Source organism: Ciconia boyciana, chromosome 13, assembly GCF_034638445.1.
Source record: "Ciconia boyciana chromosome 13, ASM3463844v1, whole genome shotgun sequence".
Taxonomy (NCBI): Eukaryota; Metazoa; Chordata; class Aves; order Ciconiiformes; family Ciconiidae; genus Ciconia; species Ciconia boyciana.
The window spans coordinates 10,338,107-10,357,329 of NC_132946.1; the positions used below are offsets into that span (position 1 = coordinate 10,338,107).

Consider the following 19,223-nt stretch of genomic DNA (forward strand, 5'->3'; position numbering starts at 1 on the left):
TGAAATAACTTCATCATTGAATAAAATTGCATAGCCATTAAAATTCCCTAATATCAAGATAGCTGACATTATGTTAAATATTGGCTTCAGTTCCATAGGGTAATAAATTCTGACCTAAATCCAATCTTTCATGGATAGCTGATTCATAATGAAAAATTACTGTTTTGTCACTTTACCTTAGAAAATTTACTGTGGAAACTAACACAGCACCGGGCAGTCTTTGAAATATATGATAATTAAAAACACAGTTCCCTTCCTAGCCACCCTGAAACAAAGGGAATGGATTTGTTTTGGTGCAAAACTATCAGACATGTTAATAGCTACCAGATCAAGAGAGGAAGTTACTATCGTGCTTTTCCCAGGTCTCTAACGCAGAAGCAATCAACTGATACGCTGCACAACTGACACCTCTTACAGTAGCCATCAACCGGTAGCCATCACACACAAGTCCCTGTACCAGGTCAAAGCTGCTGAGCCGAACAGATAAAATGGAGGGGAAACATCGCAAACTTTTCCTCCGACTTCACATTTCTGCATCACTGTGGTGCAAAGCTGGAGAACTGCCCGCCAGTGATGTGTTAATACATTCGTTGAAGGTACAGTAAGTCAGACTGGACCTACAGCTGGACTGGTCCCTTGCCTGCCCTCATCCCCCCAGCAAAACACTAGGGTTTTTCAGGGATAGAACTATAGATTTTAGCACTTAAATTAAGTGACACCAGAGAAACTCGGTTACCATTTTCCTCCTTAAAGATACTTTTTTTCAGCAAACTCCTTTAGGGGACTCAGAAAAAGTTGCTATTATTTTGCAACAAAATTATTTCTAAGTCTCTCAATTAACAGGATTTCAAATCCGCTTAAATACCAAACTAACAACAATACCACCACACGTCATTTTTCCTCTGCATATACTTGCAATGGAGTTAAGTACCTGTTATCCCTGGTCTGTACACAGCATGATTTGTCTGAAGTGTCCCAACAAGCCTGTGACACATCAAGGAATGAAACCCAAGTTTCGGCAGTGCTGTCTAGGGCTTACTTTCTAGTTAGTGCTTACTTTCTAGTTAGTGCTTATATGGTTGGTTTATGATACGGCATAATGGAGCATATTCTTGCTGTCACTCTTTAGTTGGGAGCTCTCTAATGACTTCTCTGAGTAATCACATCCCCAGGTGATAATAAAATAAATAGACTTTGAAAAATATTCTTTCATCATAGGGACAACAAGAGAATCTTCTTTTTCCTTCTTCTTCTAAATGAGACTTCTTCTTGGATGGATTCCAGTATAAGTCTCTGGGCCATTTCAAGCTTGCACTGGGGCTCTCTACCATCACTCTTTTTTCTTCCCTAAATTTTTGCAGTCTGCAGCAACAGAAGGCAAACATCATGAAAAACACAAAGATGATCCTGTCTGCATGTTTGGCAAATTATGCCTACAAATGGCCATAAATGATTGAGAGAAATGAAAACGTGTGAATTTGTGTGTTAACTGCAGCCTTTTCTTTGTAAACGATGGAGCTGAATCTAATGGGATTTCTCATTAAGAAGATCCAGAAGTGGAACATTTTGAATAGATTTCCTTTTTACTGACTAGGTGAAGAATGCCAGAGTTGTCTGAAGCCTCCTTGTAGTATTCCTCAGGAGCCTGACAGAAGTGATTTTCCCATTTGCTTTTCAGGGATCTGCTGGTAGAACATTTTCAGGATCAGAACTGCCATAAAACTGTTCTTACTCCCAAAATACTGGATGGATGTGCTTTGCTTTGGACCATACAAATCCATTGAGTGGTAAGACAAGAATGCCCAGCCCTGAATACCTCTTTTCTCTTCTTGATCTTTGCTTGCTCCCTGTAGGAACAAAACCATCTTATTTTTCCTTGGTGATCTTAAAATGACGGAGACAGAAGCGCATAGAGACATTTTAATGTGCACTGATAAAGGTCACTAAATAAAAGTTACTGAAATAAGACAACATTTAAGTGATGTCATCAAAGCTAGTGCAATACACATCAGAAACCTCTAGCCCACTTTGCTTTTAATACTTCATGGGAAGCTTGGGTTTGTCTTCACCTCCTGGCAGAAAATGGTAGAGTTATTTACAAAAACACATCAGCTCCACGTAGCCTCCCCTCTGCTGTGGCTTGGCAAAGCCAGCGTGTGTTATGTAGAAGTCTTATTCACAATTAATCTTAGCCACACCTCTCATTAGCTGTTTGCTTACTCCGGCAAGGTGGACAATGGAGCCAGGCTGGGTTCTCCTGTCCAGCTTTGCCTTCTGTAAGGGAGTATATTCCATACAATGCTTTTGAATAAGCGACCAAAGAATGCGACACTTTCTCAGACAGAGAGAATGACTTTGGGATAGATCCCCAAACCTATTCAGAGACTTACACACATACTAGTGAAATTCTTTCAGAGCACCTACACCTAGGTCCCATGCAAAAGAGAAAGTACAAATGGGTAAAATACATATTGCAGTAAATTCCTCCTAAAATTCCCTTTTCCTCTCTACTATTCAGTAAATTGCCCAGAATGAACCACAGTCCACAACAGATGGAGAACATGAAAATGTATGGTTCTGTTTAGTCATGCTACCGTCAAGCTCAACAATATTATGCAGCACAGTAACACACCGCATACACAGAAGCTTTCAGTATAAAAGTAGCACGGTTTAAAATACTCCACTGCACGGTAATATCCATTGGCTGGATGGAAACCTTCATTTCCAATTAAAAACACAGGTGAGTAAGCAGCGAGACTGCTTAAGCTGCTCTTTATAGCTGGTCACAAAGAAAGGTGCATTGTCACCGGTGATGTGTTTCTCTTACAACTTTTAATGAGTTATACAAATGAATCAAGACTTCAGCAAAACACTTCACCATTAGTTTGTGCAAGAAAGTCTCCACAAAAGAGAAGCAATCACGTTGCAACAAAGAGAATGATACAGGCAATTATATTCTAGTTACATCGAGGGCTGCCTTGAACTTCAGTTGAGTAGTGAGGTTTCCAACCAGATTTGTAGAAAAAGATCCTTCCGACAGACAGCTTCTTTTTGTGGTGCTCCCTGACAAGACCTACAACTGCTGCAGACTATCATGCCTCAAGGACAACTGGTCATTAAAGTAAGCAAAAGCAAGTCAGAGGAATTAGCAAGAAAGTGGGAGATGAGCTCTGTAGATGAGCTTCTTCAAGCTGATCCACACAAAGATGATGTGATATCTTTACTGTATCATAAAGATTTCATTTTCAAACCCACAAAGCCGGCCCCCAAACCACCAGCATGACAGAGGTCAGAAGGGTGTCCTACAACAATCTTCATTTGCCATGGCAGGGATTCCTCAGGAACAATGCAAAATCAGGAGAGCACTGTCTAAATAAAAGCTTTTGATTCATGAGGACATAGGCTTTTTTTTCTAAACTCCTGGCGTAACTCAAAGGCAGCATCCATACTGCTGTTAATAAAAACGTGTGAAGTTGAAGTTTTCACTGAATTTCACTGCCTGGGGAGAACAACATGGTCCCTCCAAAACACAGCCAGCGTGTATTTGCAGTAATGATGAATAGGAAACTTGAACCCAAGTCTGAACCAAGCCTTCATATGCTTACTGACGAGCTTAGTATGTACCACCCACTGACAACCTAAGTGCACCCATTCCCCTCAGTCTAGACAAAGCACATGATTAGGAGGTAGAAGGGCCTTTCTTCAAAACTTCTAACGCCCAGAAAAGTTGTAGTGGCATAAGCGAAGGTGGTGCGGCAGGGGAATGCAGCCACTGGAGTACGGCCAATGCTCTCCTCGCAGTGCTGCCCATAGAAGACTGTGTTTTATCACGAGAACAGCAATATGGAGAAATTCTGTTTTAAAAGGCAACAAGTGATTCAGTCCTGCAGAACAAATCCTACTAATTTCACAATTTGAAAGCACATACAATTGCTATTCAAATTATTTTCAATAAACCGCAAAGTTTGAGCTAATAGATAATGATTTTCCTGCAGTATAATTCTGGGTTTTGGCTTAAATCTCCCACCATTCTTACAGTGACATCCACTGGAAAGGATAGACGAGTAAGCACTGAACACAAGAGATGGTAGTGACGATTCAGCTTCAGCAAGCTCTAGGAGAAAGGACTGAAAAATTCTTTAGCCTCCCCGGAGGCTGATGAGAAAACTCGAGAAGGAAAATGATGGACTTCTGCCACAGACCTTTCAGTAAGGCCAGACTTTAAAACCAATATCTTATTTTATAGCAAAACTGCAAATAAATACTTCAGAGTTTAATGTGCATTAAACTAAGCCCGATGGTGACAGCAGGAGATACTGGGAGTTGGGAGTACTCTGTCCTTCCTTACAAAGGTTCCAATCAGGAATAACTTCTTTGACACAACTAGATGATAAATCAGTGACATATCATGGATATTAAAATAGTGAGAGTGAGGAATCTGGGCTATTCACTTCTAGCACACTCTCAAACTATCAAAGATGAGCATTTATTTAGAAGACTAAATATACATTGAGCAATTTCAAAATCTTTTCCAATGTTGCTCTGCTACAGATTCTTGTCATTCACTTCTTCTACAGAAGTCATGATTACCCAGAGAGAAAAAAAGATTGATGTTTTAAAACTACCTTCTGCATAAGAAATATTTGCAACAGAAACAACTAAATTATGGTCTGGAGTCTTAAAATGGCATTAATGTCCTGTGAGATTGGCTTCATGCCTAGACTGTTGGCATTTTAATTCAGAGTAGATCCCTTAAACAACTCTTCCTCATTTCCGAGGAAAGACATTACAAAACAGCCACTAGTCTCATAAAGCCCAGCGACTCCTGAAATACATCAAATAAATGTACCCTTTCAAAAACCTGCCTGAAAAGGGGTGCATTCCCTTTAACTATATACTTAATCCTGTAACAAACTCTGTAAATAGTTAAGGCATCTGTTTCAAGAAGCCACAAAGGAGGGAAATTCTTTGCCCCAGCTCAGAAAGAGGAAATTAAACGTCAAGACTTTTCCCCCCAGTTATTTTAAAAGTAATACAGGCAGTGCCACTGACTTCAAACCAAACTGTAGCAGCCTCAAGCTGCAGCTAGCGTGGGATTTCTGGGACATGAAACTTCCCCATTCTCAAAATAATAGTTCATCACCTGTGGATTCCTGTGAAAACACAGTATTACTTCACTAAGTAATGGTACTTAGAGAAGTGCAATGGTTAGAAAGGCAGAGCTGAATTTCTAGCGAGTCAGCCCCAGCAATCTCCTTGTGTCCTTGGTAACATTTTAGGCCTAAACCAAAAAGCAAATCTGAAAGTTGCTGTTGCCTGCTTACAATTAGTACCTAACAATGACACTCTAACACAGTTTTGTTATGGTTGCAAAGTCAAATTAGGAAAGAAAATAACATTGAGGCTGCTTGCACAACCTTAACTCAAGCTCAGTTCAGTACTACTGTGCATTTACACCGCACAGCTGCTTGCTTAACACTGAATAAAAATAAGAGAATTAGATGCCATGTTTCCTCTTAAAGGTCAGTCCACTAAAATCACTGTAATGAGTCCACTCCAGAGGTCCAACACCTATTTTGTATGAAAAAACCCCCATGACTGCCAGTATGACTCAAGTTTTCCTATCACAGGGGGAGGTTGGGTTTGGTGGCTTGGTTTTGGGTTTTTTGTTTTGGGTTTTTTTTCTTGTTTCCCCTCCAACCCTACCAGCTCATACCATTGCACCAACAATTTTCTCTAGCCATGGTTGTATTTGACACTCTCCTCTGACACTGTGCACATGTTTCAGGATCACTGGGAAGCATTAGCGATCACTTAAGTACTTTTTTTCATGTCTGTACATACACAGTAATCTTTATCAAAATATTCACTGAGCTTCTGCTACCCTCATGCTCCATTCCCAGGAGGTTTGCAGCGAGGACATACTTAGCCATTATCCTCTCCCACGCTTGCCCACGCTCCCCCTTTAATGCTCCATAAAACGATATCATTTTCCAAAACAGAGCCTTGGTGAGAATTAGGGCTGCTGACCATAAATTTTCCAGCCCTTCTGCCCTCTACTCCTTGTGTCATGCATTGCTCTCGGCATTTCCTTAAGATGCCATTTGTCAAGATGTTTTTCTGCAAGTCTGCTGCCCTGGCCTGTCAGGAACCAACTCTGCAGCCGCCAGATCCACAGGTGACCAGACAGGCCTAACATGGAGAAACGTGACCAGACAGTAGCATCACGTGGAAAAAACAGAGGAACATCAGTCTGATTTCATTTTCCCACTTCTAAACTTGCAGATGACCTAGACAGGAATTGTCTGTATTTAAATAAAAGGACTAATTGGTGCAGACACCCAACAGTTTTCCCTTCACTGAATTTCTTCTAAAACCAAAGCTGAAACCACGCAAGACAGCATTGACAGAGCCAGCCTGTGCTCAAAACAGCCTTATTTTTGGGAGAAGAATCCCTCAACTCTCCAACACCACAAGCTCACCCATCCCTGAGAAACACCAGTCTCCTGTCCTCTACACTGCAGCTGTCCCCAGCGATGCAGGGAGGTGGCAAAACAATGTCACCCTGTTTTGGGATGCCACAAGGACGTTTCTAGCAATTCCAGCACCCTTACAAGGTGTACGCAGATCTTCCTTCTGCAAAGAAACTTGTCCAGTTTCTGGCCAGATCCAGTTTCTGACGATAATTCATTAATTTGGCCCTCTGCCCAGGGAACAACTCAGCTGTGAGCAGGGGGAAGCATTTTGGCAGCTCTTACATCAGGCTGCCTTATCGCTCCCTTCAACTGCCCAGAGCGCTCTGCTCACCCAACAGCAATGCAGGCAGCCCTCCAGTGGGACGCCTGCCTGCACATCCAGTCTGGTCACAGGGGCTTACGTGCACTTTGGGTCCTAGCATTTACATGCATTTTCATCACGTAAATGATATACACCAGTCCTCATCAATACAATGAGGTAGGGTCCATCTTCAGCCAAAACAATTAAGTATCTTTTCATTACTTACATCCTAATTTTAAGTACCCAAACTTGCACGTGTGGCCATAATAAAAGTTAATCGATAAACACTGGCAACATATGTTCTTCCTGAGATCTCATTTTTCTCCTTACAGTGCCACAGCTTCACTGATTTTATTAGGGTTGGTTCTGCTTTACACATGCAAGGGGAGAGGAGAGACACTCTTCATAAACCCATTTCACCTAAAATGCAAGTACTGAATCTTGAAACGGCCCTTTATAATGAAAGAAGTGCTGGAAATATGGTTTCCAGAACAGAACGCAATCTCTGTACACGGTGTAATTACATCTTAAGTGTTCTGCAGAATACCAGCGTATGGCTTAAATGCTATTAATTGCAAGCAGTTTTGTTCCACAGGATGTTGTTCGCTGATAACTATTCAGTTAGGGTTATTTTGCAATTATTCTACTCACAGTAAATTTATTGCAACCGGAGTCATCTGTGGTGCAGCAAATTAAAATGCTGCCTGGGCCGCACGTGCAGTGGCTCTTACATGCTCCTTAAACTGTGTATAGCTCACCACAGTTTTTTTGTCACACTAACAGATTAAACGTACCGAAAAGCAGCAGCAGCCAATGTCATTGGGAATCCTGAAACCAGGAGAAAGAGACAAATCTAGGGTTTCAATAATCTTTAGATCAAACCTAGTGAGTCCAAAAATGCATTGCCAAAAGTATGAAAGCTAAACAAAGCCATACGTTTATACATCACTGTGTGCATACAGATGCGTATTGAGTGGATGAAATTCTGTAATTGCTTAGTTACAGCTCCCATTCTTTTAAAATTATATAGAGGATGCTCTCATTTCCATGTCTTGAAGAACTGCTGTGTTCCACCCCAAAAGTATTTGGCATCTTAGTGGCTTATCCTCTTCTTTCCTGCAAGTCATACCTCTTTCTGTTGAGTGCTTTGAAGTAGTCAGATAAAACCATTCTAGACATGCAGATTGCCATTACCTGTGCATATTATTCAGTAAACAGAGCTCCAGAGCCCTTTTCTCTCAGTTTGAAAACCAAAAGAAAGCTGTGTTTTCTAAAATGAAATGGAAAATTTTCTTCTCAGCAGCCTGTAAGAAACTGAAAACTCTTGCTTCAATGTGCCAGAGCAGCATTATCAATAAGCAACCAGGAAGAAAGCAGTCCAATCTGCAAAGAACTCTTTCAGTGCTGATGAGTGATGTGGAATGAGGGTAGCTTGATTATTTTTCTACTTTATTTATGAGTTGGGTTAACCTCACAGGAATGAAGGTAGCAGAAAACCTGTTTGATCTATAAACTAAGAAAAGACAACAGAAGAACCAAGGGGAAATAAATCAGGCTCACTTGAGGCTCTCTGCTTTTCTAAGGACTTTTCTTTTGCCAGAACTACATCTTAGAAAACACCCCTCAAAAAAACCCCCACCCTGTTACATACTTTTGGTCTATCTGGGGCCATAGATCTGGGTCAAGCATAAACCCAGTTGGGTAATTAATGATGAGGATTAGGCCAGAGTCTCCCCTGGGGATATGGCAGCATAGAGAAGCTGGCCCAGAGGACGACTGATGCAGATACCACTTGGCACTGTGCCTGCGATGACTCACGGACCTGGTGCCAATGCCTAAGGAGGAACCGTGCTGCATATCTAGCAAACTTGCAAGGCAAGGGATTCAGAGCTACAAACTACCATGATCCACGTGGGAGTGAAAAACAGAGAATTCAGGGACTGAATGCAGCCAGTGGGTCAGAAGCTGGGCTTTTTTCATCGCAGAAGGAAGACTGCAAGTAGAAGTCCCAACTTCAATACGCATGCTGAAATGTGGAGTTGTGTAATTGTAATTGCATTGCTGCCCAATAAACTGGGCAGCAGTCTCAGCAGTCAGGGTCACAGTGGCCATTCTAAACTGTACTCCTGCCCCTGGTAATAAGGGATTCTGCTAGGGGAAACGTGGCACAGATCAGGCCACTTGTGCTTTGTCAAAGAGGAGTTTATCTAGGTACAGAGTGAAGCTTATTTTAGAGTCAAGAATTCACATTGAAACTTCTACTTCTTCCCAGTACCTCTGCACAAGAGGAGGGCCATGTATGATGGCAGACAAGGAAGGGAGGCAGCTGGTTCAGGTCCATCAACAGCTTTCGTGAGCAGAAGCGAGTCTGGCACACTAGGGAAATCAGTGTCTCTAGTCTGGCCTGTATAGGACCAGGCTGGAAATGGCCCCAGCAAGGAAACAATCTGCCACATTGTCCACAGGTTGCTGACCTCCATATCACATCTCCTGAGAAGAAATGAACTCCCCAAAAGGATGCCTCCCTGTTGCCCTCTCCCCAACATGCACAGGACTGGATTTGCCCTTTCCTCATCTAACCTTGTGCTGAACCTACTTTTCCCCTCTTACCTTCACTGACTGCACTTTCCCTCAAAACACACTTCTATGAACTCCAAACATTCCCTTCTGAGTGAAGGGTGACTTGCAAGCTGCTTGTTGCCCTGATCTCAGCCATGACTTTGGATAAGGCTGCACCTAAAGCCCTTGACACCAATCCCCTGTTCTGTAGTGTTTGTGCCCTGTTTTCAGGACCAGCTTGTTGGGAAATGCCAGCTCAGGTGCTCTGCAAGTCGGGTAACTGGTAAAGTTGCCATGTCCCACTTTGCTGCTTCAGCAGTGTTGTCTCTCTGCAATGTCCTTAGAGGGACTGCAGCCCATGTCCTCTTGTTCTCATGGAAATAATGCCTGCATGCCAAACAGGTAGTAAACACGATGCTCTTGGTTTTAACAATCCTTTCTTTTATACACTGAAGATAGTTATATTTGACTTCCTTTGCCTGTTGCCTTCGGAAACAATAAAATACTTAAAAGAAAAAAGAAACAGCTTGTAAGATCCTGTTCCCGTTGATAACCGCTCAAGTGAATGTATCACTTAACATTTATGACAATCCAGCTGGATGGAGTCATGTCCATGATTGACAGCTACACTTAGCAACTTTGTGGTTTTGATCAGCTGAGACAGGATCCAAGGGGATTAAATGCTGGATGACATCTCAATGGAAGCCATAGCACTGGGAACACATTTATATGTTGGGATAATGGATGAATGTGCTGCTCCAACGCATAAATATTTATACTTCACAGCTCTGCTGAAAACAGACAGGAAACCTTTTTTCAAACCAAACTGAAGGGAATAGCACTCACACGCTGAATACATAGACTGAGTCCCCCGGTTGTCTGACTTTTGCTGACAAACAGCGTATAGCTTTTCTTAGCTCTACCTAGACCTCCCCTCACCAGCAATCCTTACAATGGGGTGTCTTATAACCCCAAAAGCTGATGGCCAGTGCTTCACAAACATCTTCTAACCAAGTTCAACTCCTTTAAAGGACCTCTGGAGTTGATGAAGACACCTTTCATGCGGGATGGAGCCAGTCTGTGAGTGAACAACAGCAGTATTTATGTTCTGCAGTGGGGAGGAGAGATCTGAGACCACAACACACTTAAACTCAGGCAATGTATCTCTAACAGGGCTGTAAAATTTAAGGGACCTACCAAGCTATATATATGTAAGGCCAGTAGGCACTGGGCACCTTCAGTTTTGGGGTTCCTACATGTCTGTCTTGATAGTCCTGTATTCAGACATTTGAGAAGTGACTTCAAAGTCTGGATCTCCTCCATAGGTCTCATGTCCCAGTCTGCTTGTGCATTGGTGCCTCCTGCATAAGCAACTCATGTCCCATTCAGTATGCTCCTGCTTTATCACGTCCCCACAGCAAAGCTCCCAAATCTGCTCTAGAGCAAACCTGTATGTAACACAGGATGTCCAGATTTTCTGCCAAAGAAATCTGGCTGTTGAAGTGGTTAACTTCAGCTGTCAGCATAGGCAGGAGGAAATAACCTTGAGGCAAAGAAAAGTCAACATTTTCCACAAGGATCCATCTGGCTAAGTTAAGACATCCCTAAATTATTCTTTTTAAACAAGCATCACTGCCTAAAATAAAAATCTACATGAAACTCTAGCACTGCAAAACTAAAAACTGTAGCCACAGACTTTTGACACTTAATTTTTTAACGTGGTATACATCCATACCTCATGAGTTGTTATTAAACTCACGTATATTTTACAATAAAACGATATTTGGTCAACTTCTCCATTTCTCTAGTCATGTTTGTAGCTCCCAGTTTTCCTGGACGTTGTACTATGTCTTATTACAAAGCAAGCATTTATACCAATGTGCAATGTACATGCATGCTGAAAGGCTTCAAGTGTAAAAGGTGACACTGTTCTTGGTTCTAAGACCATGCTATTATCCTGACTGCAGGGCATATGAGATAGATTCTGTACTTAAAAAAGCAATAAATATTTCTTGAGAAGCCTGTTTTTAAGAATGGCAGTTGTTTAAAACTTCTGGAAAGTCACCCTGCATCCCTGGGACACAGATTACCAGGCAGGGGATGGAATCATGGGTGTGCACAAAATTGCACACAGCTGCAGTGTGCGCTCACACTAATGACAATACATCTTCCAGCTCTCTCCAGGATATCGCTTGCATATTTGTATATGTGATGATGCATTTACCCTACACAAGGTATAGAGCATTGACGACGTTACTAAGATATGTCCTTGATCCCAAAAAGTGTAGGACAGTCTCTGCAAGGTGCTGACCTCCATCAGCTTTCTCACAGACCAGAGCTCACTCTCCTGTCATTAGAGGAGAAGAGGAAAGGATACTAAGGACACGCTTATCACAGTGGATTCCACCAGTGGCACCCGGGAGTACTCACTGATGCCTGTCACTGATGTCTGGTTTTGCTCAATTCTTACCTCTCTACTGTTTTTTCACCTTCCTTTCAACTTGTGCTGCCTTTGCTGTCCCTCTCCCTGCTTCCCACTGAACACCAAGTCTTCTGCCTGCTCTATTAATTCTTTGTCTCCAATGTTTGTCCACCCAGCTTAACAATTTTGAGTATTACCATGATAAGAAAGGAAGAAAACACACCAAGAGAGACATGGTAAAAAACAAAACAAAAAAGCCAGTCACAGATGCACTGGGGTGGGAAATGGGGTGGTGAGCCATTGGGCTGGCTCACACCCTTCATCCTGGTAATATGCATCATCTAAATTAAAAGCCTAAGCTTCCTGTTACAGAGAGATGCTCTTGTTTGGAAACATCCTCTGGGGTGCCTCCTCTTTTCCACTGTCTGTACAAGGACTTTAGCCTCCTAATTTAGGCAACAGCAACATGGATCCTCCTCTCTCCCACACTGAAACTACCCAATAGTAACCACTGCTTTGCTATGGTGCAATAAACAGGTAAGCCATGGGGGTTTGCGGATGTAACTAAATATTCCTAATGAAAGAAACTAAACACCCCCTAATCGCCATGGCTCACCAGGTTTACTGTCCCACCTCAAAGCAAGACCTATTCTCTTGTTTGTAAAAGTCCCTCTGCACTTTCAGCTTGGACAAAGACATCAGCATATCCTTACACGTGTGGGCTGAAGTGCCAGTTACAGGGTGGGGACTTTGGAGCACTGTATAAACAAGTGCTGCTGTGGATAATGCTGTTCCTTGATCAATACCTACTTTGATCAACTGATCAATGCTTTTTTTTTTTTAAAGACACTTTATTGTATGGGAAGCTTACAGCTAAATGAATGGTGGCACATGAAGCACTCTTCTTGAAAAGTAGGAAAAGGTCAGCTCACACATGCAAACCGACAGCGAGCTGAGAGATACCTCATGTATCTGACTGCATGGAGAAACCAAAAGCAACAAATCAAAGCTTGGCTTAGGCTAGCAGAGGTAACTGATTCTCTACAACAGTGATTTTGAAAATTACTTTTGCTGATTGAAGAACATTAAAAATAGAAGTGAGCCACAAAATTGGATTTTTTTCCCCATGCTTTTGGAATTTTTTTTTATCGTATTTCTGATAATAATCTGGGTTATCAAAATGCTTAGCAGTCCTGGTTATTAACTAGGACTCCAATGTGCCAGAAAAAAGGCCATATGGCCATAACAGCAATGCCACTCATTTATCGATTAGCAAAAGGCACCAAAATTCACCATGGCTGTTCCCTGATCCCCAAAAAGCACACAACTCCTGTACAGAATAACAAGATTTCAATTACGCTTCTCTGTGTCTGTAGATTAAGAACTTAAAGAAACAGGAGTAGCAGCTGAATACCTAGATCACATAGTGTAATAAAATCTGGTGGAAGTAAAGTGAAAAGAAATTCTATAGGAATCTACGAAGGATCTTGTGACATCCATATCTGTTTAAAACATCCTCAAACCCTCCCTCATTTTCACAGACTAAGTACATTATATATTCCTGCAATAAAGCCATTTTTTGTCATCAAAAGGCCATTTCAATTATATAGAATCCTTCCCCCGAGATACCGTGTTATTTCTCCTTCACCATCTACCAACTTACCCTCCAGCGTACAGAAACGCGTCACCTTCTCCGGCATCAGCGTTCCATGCTTGTGCTGACAATACACCTCTGCGATCTCCTGCCGACACTGCTTAGATTTAGACCGGGACATGGCTGAGATTGCCTCTTTGCCCGTTACCTCACACTTTGGTGGTTGGTCGTATCTCAGTTCAGGGGAGCTGTTTCCACTTTTTTTTAAATGATGCTGTCTGGGAGACCTGTGAATCTCCTTCAAATTGTTGTTGCTGCTGCTACTGTTTTTTCCGGGGTGATCACTGAATTGCACCACCTCATTGGAGTTCTTCCCCAGCAGCAAGTTCTCCTTCATCTTCTCCTCTTCCAGTTTCTTTCTCAAGTGCTCCTTTTGCTTGCTAAGGGGTTTTTTCACCAGCTCAGACTGGTGTTTTTGCCTCTGAGTCCTGGGAGCAAAGTTACTGTTATCAATATTTTCAAAGTCCTTGGGGACTGAATTTTCATTATTGCTGTCTGTTCGCATTTTCTCTTTCGGTCGGTGGGAAAAATAGCCATCCTATAAATGGGGAGAAAAATTATACTCATCTTACTAAAAATAGTGACATCCCATACATTACAAGCATTTCTTACATGAAAACATAAATCAATTACAATCCAACATACTGCAAAAAATCCCCATGTTAGGGTACATTAACAGAAAGACAGAGCTGAGAGAGGCCTCTGAGCTGCCCAAGCCAGTGCAACCACCGCCTGCACTCCCTTCATCACCAATCCAGAGTCCAGCCCCCATCTCAGATGGAGCAGGGAGGTTTTACTCAGGTTTGTGAGCAATTATTAACCAGAGACTTCACCCTGACACCATTAAAAATCAATGGCAAAACCGACACAGGTTTCAATGGAGTGAAGAGCAGGTCCTTCAATGCTTTCCTTCACCCCTTGTGTTAATGACTGCAGGTTGGCACCCCAGGAACTGCCCCATTCCTCTGCAGAAAGCACCATGTGACTTTATAGCCCGAGCTTTCTTTCACTGAAGTAACCTTGCTACAAACCAAACCCTTCCTAACTTTGGTTTGGTTTTTTTTGAGTTTCGACATCATAAAACTTTGGAGAGGTGTTTCCCAGGGGGTGCATTGCAGCCTTGCGGCAGGTGGGAAGCTGTGGCTGCACAAGCCGTGCGTGAGAGGCTGGGTGAGCAGCTGCAGGCGCTCGGGCTCCCCAGGAGCATCAGAGCCAGGCCCATGTCAGCTCTCAACCACCATGTTCCTCTTCCCCACGCTGGGCAATACACAGACCATAACGTTGCAACATTTAAAATATATCATGTAAAGGAAAAGGAACAGACCATGTAAAATATTTGTCTGATGCAGAGTAATGCTTTGCTTCACGATTTCACCCCCGCATCCACCTATTACCATGGGAACTCGTCCTAGCCCATCAACAGCAGAGCAAGTTTACAACACCAAAAGAAAAAGGAGGATTATCCCAGGGATCCCAGACAACAGAGAACATGGCAATCTGCTCTAAAAAAGATGCGACAGACTAGAACAAAACTGAGAGGCACTTATATGTGTATATTACTATCAAATGGGAACCTGTCTGATAGCCAGGGGTGGGGGAGGTTGAGCTACCTTTGCTCCAACCGCAGAAACTAGTCCTCAGACTAGGGGGACACACAATTTTTAGACCCGTGGAACAGGAAATATCTCAATTTACTAAAGTGATCAGTAGCAGATGAAATCAATGGGGAATTGTTACTAAAACATCTGAAGACAGGAGTATAAATATTGATAGACTTTTTGAGTCTGTCCTGTTTTCTTTCTACTGGTGAAAGACCTAATAAAAAATCAGAAGCTGGTAAATGACAGCATCTGCTAACGATGACTGATGGGAGCCACTCTTAACACCTATGAACCACATTTTGTATTCAAAACATTTTACCAGCATTAGCTAATTCTTTCTCACACCTCTTCTGCGAGGAACTATTTAACAGTCAGGTTCTGCAGAGGAAGGAAAGGGAGATAATGACTTATCCAAGGCCATGCAGGGAGTCAGCATCACTTTGACCTCTGCAGCTCAGCAATAAGAAATGTTTGAATAGTTTATTCATTAGAAGATGTGGTTCTGTGAGTGACTGAAGTGATTCTCTCTCCATTAATATCTCCAGCTCACAAGTAGCTTTAGCTATCAAATACAGAGGAATGCAGAGAAGTTTTTTTTAAAAAAAAACAACAAAAAAAACCCACCACACACAACAAAAACCAAACTTTTAAAAACAAAATATTTCTAGTTTGGAGAGAACATATCTTTTAAAAAAAATTATCTAATTTTTAAGGGCATACATGAAACAAATTCTTTTTTCTGTCTTATTTCTTTAAGGAGAAAAAAGAATAGCATTTTTTATAGAATCATAGAATTATTTATGTTGAAAAAGACCCTTAAGATCATTGAGTCCAACCATTAACCTAACACTACCAAGTCCACCACTACCCCATGTCCCTAAGCACCACATCTACATGGCTTTTAAATACCTCCAGGGATGGTGACTCCACCACTTCCCTGGGCACCCTGTTCCAATGCTTGACAACCCTTCGGTGAAGAAATTTTTCCTAATATCCAGTCTAAACCTCCCCTGACACAACTTGAGGCCACTTCCTTTCGTCCTATCACTTGTTACCTGGGAGAAGAGACCGACCCCCACCTGGCTACAACCTCCTTTCAGGGAGTTGCAGAGAGCGATAAGGTCTCCCCTCAGCCTCCGCTTCTCCAGGCTGAACAGCCCCAGGTCCCTCAGCCACTCCTCATCACACTTGTGCTCCAGACCCTTCACCAGCTTCGTTGCCCTTCTTTGGACAGTATATTTTGACTTGCTTTATTTTAATGCACTTGGATCTTGGATTTGTATACATGACATAGCTCAGAAACTTTAATTGTTGTCCTGTCACATTTCCTCAAAGCTGGTGGCAGAATTCACCTTTTTTCCTCATCTAATAATTAAATGCAAGATGCCTTGCACTCTTGTGCATATATATATATATGTATATATATATATGTATATATGGCCGTGTGTGTGTGTGTATATATAGCTATATACCCAATTTAAATTACACTGACCACAAAGAATCAGAACAAACACACTGCAATTACCCTTTAACACATATATACTGTTCCCTTTTTGACAGCGGGACATTGTACCAGCCCTCCAATGCAGGCAGGAACACACAGAGCTATCTGGAGTGGCAGACATCTGGATGTATAAATGAGAATAAATAAATGAGACACAAAAGGGTTGAGGTAAATCTGTGTGGATGGTGCAATCCATAACCACAGCGAGTCACCCAGGGCTCTCCCTTGTCTCTTTCAACTGTTTTGTCCCTAAGTTACATGAAACTTAAATACAAGAGGCATCCAAGATGCTATTAATTCTATCAATATAAATTTTATATCCCAAATACAGCCTGAGCTATTCTTTATAAGTAGTCCTTAAACTTCAACAGGTTAAGTATGTGAAATACGAAGGAAACTATGAAACAGCAAATGTGAAGTCTATTTGTTGTGTTTCAACAGCAGCAGTGTGCAGAGAGCTACAGGGACACCACTCCACAGTAATGCAAAGCATCCCTATCATTAGTTTTCATTGTTAATACAGTTTAAAGCACTTTTTATCGGTAACTGGAGCATTCCACCAAGCTGCAATAATAGGGGGAAAAAAAAAAAAAAAAACACAAAAAACTGCCGTCGTCTTAAACTCTTTCCAAGGTCTCTAAATCTCCTATCGCGATGCTGCGATAGGATATTTCTGTGTATCTTGGCAACATTCCCTCTCACAGTCTGACTCTTGCTAAACAATTTTTGTCTTTAAGCTAAAAAAAAAAAAAAAAATTTAAATCCTAATCTGTACAGCAAATGTCATGTTGATAAAGGGGAAAGGAAGGGAGAGGAGATGTTCACTGTTGTTGGTTTTTCATGGTAATTCTTATTACCCACAAATGAGACATTGGCCTGAACCAGAGCGACAGGCACACACCCTCCCGTGTCCCGAGGAGTGCACGGCCCTGCCCCACACTCTCCCCACCTGCCCCATCCAAACCTCTCTGTAGCTTGACAAAGTGTCAAAGGATGAGGTGCGGGCCCGTTCCCATTTCAAACAGTATCTGACATGATCCCTATGTGATGTTTCCGTCGGGATCTTCGCTCTCCATATCACCACCCCTGTGCCCACGAGCGGCTGGTCCAGCTGCGCAGCTCCCCCGGCACTGGTGGAGGCTGCAGCTCCGGGTGTTTAAGCAGGGCGTTCCCACCCGGCTGATGCACTGCGCTCGCACAGGGCGGGAGAAAGCTGTGATGAAACCTCAGGAGAAAAAAGCAAAGTAAACAGCAGATTTACTGGTGTACGGTTCACCTCTTTAAATGGTTTTCCTCCTTCAAGTGCTTTGTTCCCCTCTGGGAAATGCTTTTCCAAGTCTACATGCTGGAATTTGAAAAGACAAATGAATTTTAAATGCTTCAAAGGCAGACACAAAACTAAGCTCAGCTGTAGCTCTTCCCTGCCAGCAGGGACAGCGAACACCACAAAACCACCCCGCCACAGATGACACCCAGTGTCTGCAGAGACGTCTCTTTGGGAGGAGCAAGGACTAAAAATAAAGCACAGTCTGTAGAACAACTGTACCAACCAAGAGCTATAGATATACATTGAAAAATAAGGACGTGTTACAAATACCACAGTTGGACAGTCAAATCCAGCCTCACGCAGTCCCACACCTGTTGACGCAAGTGTTAAATGCCACAAAACCAGAAATCTCCATCCTGCAATCCTTTAATCTGCATTTCTATCTCACAATAACTTTCACGAAAGCCAAGCGTGATTTTTACAGCATAACGATTTCAAGATAGGATCCATACGTGACAGCAGAACATACACATGTTTGCAGTGCAGGGGAAATGAAGCTCAGCACTCTGAGCTCAAAACAGCAGCAGCTGCTGACAATAAATTGTGTTCATTTGTGAAGTTCAGGGGTACAAACAAAAGCAGCACATCTGGTTTTCAGCTGGCTACAGGAGGATGGGTTTTACTTGCTCTGCAATATTTAATTTTTACAGTGCTGGATTAACTGCAGACTTTATTTTCCATGGATGTCTAAGACATTCAAGTCAGGACAAAGTCATCCTGGAGAAAGATGATACTGAAACCAGGCATTCCTGGTTCTGACAGTACCATGGGGCATATGTCAGTGGGTTCGTTGTTTGAATCATCACCTTTTTCAACTTTTGTCTAGCTATTCGTTAGTAGCACCTTCTTATCTCTCTTTGTGCTTGCAAATCACATTAAATACACTGAAAAAATTGAAGGTTATACCAGGATCAAATTAGAAGCAGAGAGCCTATTAAGATAGCCTGTATGTATCCACAGTCAAAGATGAAAGCAGTATTTTCAAACCAACACCTAACACTGCTATTTTTTGCTGTCATATAGACTTAATCTCATCCACAGAATGCACAAAAAAGTTACTGTGGAAAGTACCATTTTGGTCTTTGCAATAGCGTAATTCTCTCTAGAATAGACATAGATCAGAAGAGGCTCTATCCAAAGCCAACTTATTTGAGAGGCTACCCTATTAAAATTACCCAGTATTACAGGTGTCAAACACAACACATGCCACCCAAGAGCATGTATTTCAACTGTGCTTCCACTACAGTCCTGGGAAAACACTCCCTTTCTGTGTGGTTCTACGCACACTTCTCCAGCAGCCCCAGAGTGACACAGCCTCCCTTTGGGGACTAATAGCGAAAACTGTGCACCCTTCCTGCGGGAGGTTGTGCTTGTAGCTC

General features: G+C 42.3%; 1 protein-coding gene across 2 annotated transcripts in view; it reads right to left on the bottom strand.

The window, feature by feature from the left end:
• Positions 1–19,223, bottom strand: part of XYLT1 (xylosyltransferase 1) — a 206,855-nt gene that overhangs the window by 89,002 nt on the left and 98,630 nt on the right. For both annotated transcript variants that reach the window (XM_072877552.1, XM_072877553.1), the window contains one exon: positions 13,422–13,950. In XM_072877552.1, coding sequence (XP_072733653.1) covers positions 13,422–13,950 — 529 coding nt within the window. The remainder of the gene's footprint in view (positions 1–13,421; positions 13,951–19,223) is intronic.